The 8,801-nt window shown below is 41.6% G+C and overlaps 1 protein-coding gene across 1 annotated transcript in view; it reads left to right on the top strand.

The window, feature by feature from the left end:
* The first annotated feature begins 712 nt into the window (after positions 1 to 712).
* rnf24 (ring finger protein 24) overlaps positions 713 to 8,801 on the top strand; it is a 22,968-nt gene continuing 14,879 nt past the window's right edge. The window contains exons 1-4 of the mRNA XM_083765578.1: positions 713 to 1,141; positions 1,848 to 1,913; positions 2,732 to 2,881; positions 8,237 to 8,279. Of these exons, the coding sequence (XP_083621704.1) occupies positions 1,125 to 1,141; positions 1,848 to 1,913; positions 2,732 to 2,881; positions 8,237 to 8,279 (276 nt within the window). The 5' untranslated portion in view covers positions 713 to 1,124. The remainder of the gene's footprint in view (positions 1,142 to 1,847; positions 1,914 to 2,731; positions 2,882 to 8,236; positions 8,280 to 8,801) is intronic.

Below are 8,801 nucleotides of genomic sequence, written 5' to 3'. Positions count from 1 at the left end.
TTCAAGTTCAGGAGACTTCGGAAAAAAAGCTATTTTCCTGAACGCTGCCTTCCTGCGTGGCATGGAAAGGAGTGGCATTTGCATTTCTTCCACCATAGTAAATGCTGCATTCGTGGTCTGGAGTGGGTTTTACAGATGGATACAAGGGCAGGGGCTGAAGCCCCCTTTTATTAGCCTGGTTAATAAACCAGACCGAATCAGCCGTTGGCAAAAAAGAATTGCCTGCCGGCGGATTTCGGTCTGGAGGGGCTCAATTTTACGCCCATTTCCTACACCAGAGAATGTGGGCGCCCAATAGGACACGGTATGCAATATGGGCGGGCTTTGGTACAGTGACGTTCAATGCTTGAGACCTTTGACTGACAGTAGCTCTGACCAATTGCGTCAAAGAGAAAATGTTTCCCTGGAAATGAAATCCAAGCTGAGCCTCCCCAGACTAATATCCCGCGGATCTGTGCGATATTAATCTGGTTTATTAACCAGGCTACCCTTTTATGTCTATGTGTGCACGTCCCTGCTCTATACGTTGTTTTATTAGTTTGAGGACAACCGTTGCCGAATATGAAGTGGCCCTAAATCTTTGAGCTCTTATCTGTACATTAGAATTTACAGAACAAAATGTCAGTACATAGGCTTCAGGTTTCTTGGCGGAGGAGACGGGTAGTGTGTGTGTGAGCGAGCGTGTTTGCATGCACAGAGTGACCGACTGAGTGAGAGAGAGAATGTGAGAGAGACAGAGAGGGAGGGAGAGAGAGAGAAACACAGACAGACGGAAGGAAGGAGAGACAAAGTGTGAGACAGTCAACCAGGCTTGTTGTTGTGGCTGACTGTGCTATAATAGTCACAGCGAGAGAATACTTTTTAAATTTCAGAACATGGACGAGAAATAGAGCAAACTCGAAAAAGAAAGAGCGTCAAAGAGAGCTGAGAGAAGGGAGAGGAGAGAGAGGCAGTGTGTGACCTCGGTACAAAGCTTTTGTGAGCGCTCAGAGCAGGGTAGCTTCTAGAGCGGTCAACAACAGCTCAGCGGACTGACACAGCACCTGTAGACTGTAGGCTCTGAGGATCGGCCATGCTGTTATTGACATTGAGGCCTGTATTATAGACCGTGGCTTCTGTACAGCATGAAGGCACCACTAGGGTAAGTGGGGTGTGCAGTGGCGCACTGGTGTCGGTGAATAGTGCATGTGCAAACGGTTATTATGTTTTTGCACATACTGTGTGTGTGTGTGTGTGTGTGTGTGTGTGTGTGTGTGTGTGTGTGTGTGTGTGTGTGTGTGTGTGTGTGTGTGTGTGTGCGCGCGCACTGTGCATGCGTGCACCCATGTGCTTTCATTATATGTGTTGAGGTAGTGACAGTCCTACTATTGAGTTTTGCTGTAACCAGGTCCAGAAGGCAGGGCTTTGCGTTGTTGTGCCCAATGGCCTGGTTGAAAAGAGGGGGTGTGACACGCTTGGCACTAGGTATGAATGAGTGGGCTTGTATTGGGGGGGGGGGGGGGGGGGGGGGGGGGGGGGTGGGGGGGGGGGGGGGGGGGGGGGGGGGGGGGGCTCCAGGCTCCAGCCAGCCTCCCAAACAACAGCACACTAGTCATTCTTGTCCCCTCCCTCCTTTTCTGGAGAGACCCAGGCATGTCTAGTCATGTCCTTCTATCTAGTCTATGGAGAGGGAAAACTTGACCAAGACATCCCAGTGCATAGGAGTTCATAAAAAGGACTATTGGAATCACTCGTCGGAGACAGTGGAGTGGAGAGGTGATTTGATGCGGCCAAGTGATGCCTTTGTGATTGCTGTGCTAACTGTTCCGAGACGTCTCAGGAGGTCTTCTCATTTTTGTCTCTCGCAGGACGATTCTGTTCTATTGTGGTGCTTTTGCTTGCAGGATTTTCCCTGTAGGAAGGTCCTCTAGTAGGTGAGTTGAGAGATAGAGGGACAAGTTATCTGCTGCTGTAGTTTATATGTAAACAATATCCCTGTTTCAGAACAAAGAACTCTGTTTGCTGAATCCCATCAGAAGGGAAGTTCAACAATCTGTTAGGAAGGATTTCATCATCCATGCATGAAGACCAAATAGGTCTGGGTCAGATTCTGGTTCCATTTCAGATGGATGGCTATTTAAAATGTGAGATTGTGCGCAAACATCCCTACAAACCTACAAAAGTATTCAGTATTTGATTGTTGTATGTCAATCAAACTTTTCCTTTTAACCTGACCTGATAAATAATTGTATAACCTAAACAAAATAAACTTGTCAATTTAAATGATAACCCCTTTACCTGGAAAAATTGCCAGAACTGATTTAATTTGATGCCTTCGGTTCAAACCTAAAACGACTTAGTATGTGGCGTATTTTTATCGTCTATGCAATCCCTAAACTTCCTTGAAATGTTCGTATGGACTGCTGTTTTGTGTGTACGTATCTGGGGGTTGCCCTCTTGGCCAGGTTTGTCTTGAAAAATACATTTTTAAATCTATAAATGATCATGGTTCAATGAAGTTGCTGATATTTAATGGAAATTCTTTGTCTTGGGAAGAACATGTCAAAACACATCCCAGTCCATTTTCTGTGCCTAGAGCTTGCACTGGAAGATTGCCGGGAATCCCTTCGCAAAACTATCATGACACACAAGATGAATTAAAACTAGCTTTTATTTTATTTATTTGTTTGTTTGTTGTAATGGCCTCTTACACTTTATAATCTTTCTGCTTCTCTTTCTCTGTGTCCAGCAGATTAACCATGAGCTCCGACTTCCAGCACTACAGCTTCAGAATGCCTAACATAGGGTTCCAGAACCTGCCTCTTAACATCTACATTGTGGTATTTGGGACCGCCATCTTTGTCTTTATCCTCAGTCTCCTCTTCTGCTGCTATCTGATAAGGTAAAGACCCAGACACACCTCTGTTTAGAAGGATGTTGACCACCTGTATGTCGAGCTGCTGAGCGTTTTTCCAACCATAAGTGTCATACAGGGCCTTCATTAGTAACTAACTATTCATTAAAAACGTGCCGTCTTCAGTGGGTGCAATACCCTATGTTAATAATATTATAGGGATAATGCATGACAAGTGTATTGGTAAAAGATTAGAATGGATGTAATGTAATGGAAATGCCAAACAACTAGAAGGAGACTCCCAATACCCGTTTATTACACGGCTTGGTTGAATGCTTGATTCTGATTTTCTTGATAATGACCACTCCGCTCTATAACAGACCACTGTCCAATCAAAGCCTCAGAGCACCTGCTGCGCTGCTTGGAGTTTATGCCGTATCTAACATGACAGTCATGTAAACGAACACATTTACAACTAAACGTTGCGTTGTTTTTTTAAAACATTTGAAGCGAGAAATAGATGATGCAGTAACCTAAAATGTATTCTATTTGATCAACTCAGTTCCTTGTTTTCCGACTGTGCTGCCGCCTGGCAGGCGGCCTGCACGACACTTTCATTACAGTAAGCAAGGATATACCTTGTTTTGTTGTCTTTTGGGTCAATTTATCCACGCCTGCGCCTCGGTGGATAAACACCCTGTTGGGATTTTGTTTCTCGATAATGACCCATCAATTACACCTAAACAGTGAGCTTAGAGAGTGCCAGCTTGTTAAGTTTTTAAACTTGATGAAATAGATATATGTCAGAAAGTGTCAGGTTGTATGACAACATGTTAAACTTGTCCTTGGCTCAGTGTGCCTGAAGAAAGCCCAAGGGCTTCTCCTTTTTCTATAGTCTACCAATTCGTCTACAAATTTGACTTTAAGGACACCTTGCATTCAACTGGAGCCGTTTACTACTCTTAATAACAATGGGTATATTGCAGGATGAATCCTACAGTGTTTGGGGACCCCCATGGTTTTCCTATTGACACATGTCGGCAAAAGCAGCATGGTCTCTAGGGGCTGCGAGGAGAGCTTTTTGTATGATGGCAATAGCACCTGAAAGTGAAACTAATTCTAATTCTTAAAATCCATGCAGGACAATTATGTACCGTTACTTCCAAATCCAATACTTTTGACGAACTGTATGGCACTTTATAATTTTTAACCATATCTGCTTTCTTTTTCCTGAGTCTGCCCTTTTTTTTTTAACTCCAGATAATTTAGTTCTTCCACAAAAGGGTTAAAAGGTTTAACAGCACAGTTTGGAGAAGGTCTACTACAATCTCTGACTTGATAATCTGAACTGAAAATACAATCCCTCCATTATCATTTTGTAGGTTTATATATATATATATATATATATATATATATATATATATATACACACACACATATCTCATTGCTTATTAACTATTTAAATGTCCATTTCCTAAACTCTAATTCATTTCATTAATATGCACAGTTTAATTCAATTCATGGTGCCTAAAAACTAGGGACGTTCACAGACTTGTCTATTAAATGGTGTTGGTCTTACTAATTGTTTACTAAGAGCTTGTCATTTAAACAATTATTTATGATCATAAATCATTTCAAAACACAGCAGCTCTCCTTCATCACCTTGAAGTGCTCTGCAAGTCCAGGCAGCCAGAACCGAGAAGCAGCGGTTTATAACTAAATTAAATATACTAAATATATAACTAAATATGATCACCTTATTCTATCTGAGCAGTGGACATGGATGGTAGGCTCAGTAGGTTCCTGTATTCAATCCCCAAACGCGATCTTTATGACATTGATGCAATACAAAGAATACTGACAATGCAGAACGGTGGCCAGATTACCAAGCTATTTGTAAGCAAAGAAGAATTTTTTTAGATTTTCCACCTAAAATGCTTCTAAAGATGCAGTCTCCCAAATCACTAATTATAATAACCCACCAACAGGCAATAATACACCTACATCTCCACAAGCCTATATAGTACTTACATTAATTTAATTATAACACTCACCAAAAGACGTTAGTATATGTAAATCTACATATGTATTTACATTAGATTAACAGATTATTAAAGAGGTACTCCCCAGAGCCAAATACAAGGTTAAGGTTCATCTAAATCCACATTATGGTTAAATAAATGGTAAATGGTTCATGGCAAATACACTATCCGTTTTGTATCAACAATACTTTTAGGTACTTTTGGGTAATATAGATACAATTGGAAATCCCTTGTCTCAAGATTACTCACTACACTGTCCTCAGTGTTAATATAATTAACTATTAATTAAACAGAGTTCAATTAACACTCCGGATGTTTTGACTTTGTATCCATCCAGTTAAACTTTTAGAGCATTTTGTTTCAAGGTCCAGTTATACTGTGCTTTGGCTTTGAAGGCCAGAGTAAATGGTTTGGACGTGAGGTACGAGTGAGTCGTGCGTTGGAGTTGATGTGTGAATACACGCCCCACCGACAAAGATAAACACCCACACACAAGCACCTAGAGATTGAACATCACTTTGTCAGGCTCAGACCACTCTAGAGTCCACGCAGGCTCGTGAAATATGCTCTGGCTTGGCAAAGACACACTTTCACACAGGTATTAGGAAATATTTATCGAGCCTGGGATTGGGAGGTTATGGGAAGCGACTGAACAAAGTCTTGAATCGTCAATTCATAAGCACACAGACATAAAGGTTTGAGCGTTGACTCGTTGAGTTGAGGTTTTTCCTGAATAATAGGCTACGGATTTGAATCCTGAATGTTAATTTAACTGTGCTATACCCAACCTCCATTACTACACTCCAACCTCCATGGTAAACGCTCTGCTTTAATCCCAACATCTAATCTAGTACCTAGGAGCAATCTGACCTCTGGCCTCCGAGTTAGGAATTTCGTACACGTGTTCTAGCGCACACAGAATGCAACTGCAATGGAACCCCATGGTCACACTCTCGCAGTAAGAGGAGGAGCGAGCTGAATTCCTGTGTTCTTCAGTTGGGGACTTGGGAGGTCCACTCGCTTCTTCTCACCCCTGTGCTAAATGGACCACTAAATAAACCCCCCGCCCCCATCCCACACCCTTTAACCCATTCTGAACGGGCACCCATTTTGGTGTTAGCATCATGCTATGCTTTAGCTATTGAAAAATAGCAGATCTACAAGCTCATATCGCGCCACCGAGTGGCGCGATACGAGCTTGTAGGTCTGCTATTTTTGAAAAATCGAAGAACGACTGACATTTTTAGAATCTGATCTCAGGTCAGAATGGGTTCATCAGACCAGTGTGTTGTCCAGTGGAAACCTGGTATGAATCTGATCTCAGGTCAGAATGGGTTAATACCCCATGTCCCATGGGAGTCTCTGCACCTTTACCTGCTGGTGTCTTTCAGAATGTCAGTTTGTTTCCTAGACATGTGCTGCCTGTTTTACAGATCCCTCTCACTCTGCTGCGAGAGGTTAAGATTACTAGTAATGGAGGTAAATCTCACAACACCTACCAATGTTCTCTTTATCTCCTCTCGTTCTCTCTCTCTCTCTCTCTCATAATTTCTCACCTTCTTCCTTCACCCCACCTGTCCCAAACACTCGTTCTCTGCTTCTAGTACATCGTTGCTCCTCCTGTCCTCCATCCTATTCTCTTCCTAGTCATTGAGTCATTTGGTTTTTTTGCTTGTCTTCATGCCAAAGAGCATGGTCTAAACGTAATACAAACTGTGGCTTTGTACCTGTATAATGTATGTATTCTCCTTTTTGAATTTGTAAGGAGTGTGCTCTCTCTGAGGTAACAGTACCCAACAAGTATACCCACATGAATGGGTTTCTGATCCACAATAATATTTTCATTTTTTGTGATGATGACATGAGTTTGACTCAGCTCAGTCAACGGTTCTTTGATGAGCCAAATAATATGCTTTAAAGGCTTTAAGACTGAAGGGCTTGTTTGTTAATTATATGCAAGATGCATATAATTAACAATTTTTACACTATACCTGTTGAGTGAAGTATTTGACAGAGCTGAAGACAATGGAAGTGTGGCGTCAGATTTCAGATTATTGCATTCAATCCATGTCTGTCATTATTTCTTAAGTCTGATATGGATATATGATATGATATGACTGAATAATTACACACACACACACACACACACACACACACACACACACACACAGAATGTGGATGTACTTCACCATGCTTGGCTGCCTCTTGGGGAATTTATCACTGGAGTATGCCTCACTGTCTCTCTCCATTCTCCATGTGTTAAGCTTACCTCATCTCTATTATGGTCCCAGTGGCTATATACAGTAGGCTGGCTTTGTTAGGGCTAATTTATACTTAGTTACCTGACAAAAATAGCATTTATATTCTGTTGAGCTACCATGTCAACAAGCGGTCATAAAGTAGACCTTGAAGTTACTTTCCTTTGGCTTGTAAAGTTCAGAGAGAAATCGCCTGTAGAATGAGACTTATTAGCATAATCCTTAGAAACAATAGGAAATCTAAACCAGAGTCTAAACCACAGTTATAGTGCTAGTGTGGACAGTTCTTAATACCAATTCCCAGTTACAAAAGCATTTAGCAGTAAGGTGAAAGTATTCCCATTTACTGTAGGACAGAGGTAGCCAATGTCATGTCATGGAGAGTCACACGTCTCTGAAGTCCTACAAAACACACAGTATTAACTGACATATCACAGTACACATCATCATTCTTTATACAGTAGATGAACAGACATGCATCAGGTTATGAGTACGTGCTAAGGAAATGCACTTTGTCTTTTAAAACTCTTCTCTCCTTTTACTAGGCATGGGCATTCTAAGTTTGTCAGAGTCGAGTAGTAAAGAAACCCCCTGGCCGCCCCTCAACTTGATGAGTTTGACGAGTTTATTTTTAGAACGTCCAGCATAAATAAACAAGTGCCAACATGTGCCGTATGAGAGTGACAGGAGGAGGCAGAAGAGAGGAATGTGCCACACACTCATAGTTCCAATGCAAACATACAGTATCCTTGTATAATGAGCCAACATTTCGATCCGGAGGTCCTCATCAGGACATTAATTTATTCACGCCGCAATCAATCATTGCATTAGATACTATTTGAACCCCCCCACTCACACATACACATGCGTGTTCATGTGTTCCATCAGTCTTCTCCCACAGTACAGTACTGATTGCCAAGGAGTTTGCAGTCTTTTGATCAACATTTCTCTCGTAAACTGGCTATTCGACTAGTAGACTCTTAATGCCCATCCCTACCCTTTTACAGGATGTACTGATCTGTCAGTTTGTCTGTGAGTGCTAGACCCTGTTTTAGTGGTTCATCTACTAATCAAAGAGATGTTTTCTCTCTTCATCTCCCCAGGTTACGGCACCAGGCACACAAAGAGCTGTATGCATACAAACAGGTAAACAAATCCCTTGACCCATTTCATTTCCTATGGTTATACCCATGTAGAAAACAGAAGAAGAAATGATTAAACTAAAGCTAGCTAAATAAATTAGAATAAAAAAAACAGTACAGTAGTGTGCATCCTGTGGATGCAGAGGTCGTTGTTTTATTGCATCCCTTAACTATAAACTGCGTTTTGGGATGCAAAATGCACCCTATTTTAATCTCTGATACTGTATACATACTGTATGCAAACTATCAGCTCTAAGGCAGCCATGGAAGGTTTCATGAAATGGCTTTTTTGTTCAAATATAGTGTTCAATATTATGACAAAGCATCAAAGACAGTGTGAGAGAATTAGAAAGAAAAGTATAGATAAAGCCACTCTCCCCTCTAAGATCCTTAGTACCACTGAGCATGTCACAGGAGCAAAATGGCCACAATGTGTGACCACATTTGACTGATAGCCTGCCATCGCGCAAATTACAGCTTTTCACCAGAGGAGAAAAACTTTTTTTAATTTTTTTAATCCAAAATG

The sequence above is a fragment of the Protomyctophum parallelum genome (genome assembly GCF_964188405.1).
Source record: "Protomyctophum parallelum genome assembly, chromosome: 5".
NCBI lineage: Eukaryota > Metazoa > Chordata > Actinopteri > Myctophiformes > Myctophidae > Protomyctophum > Protomyctophum parallelum.
Note: the sequence above shows the minus strand (reverse complement) of the source record. Positions and strands in the feature narration are given on the sequence as shown.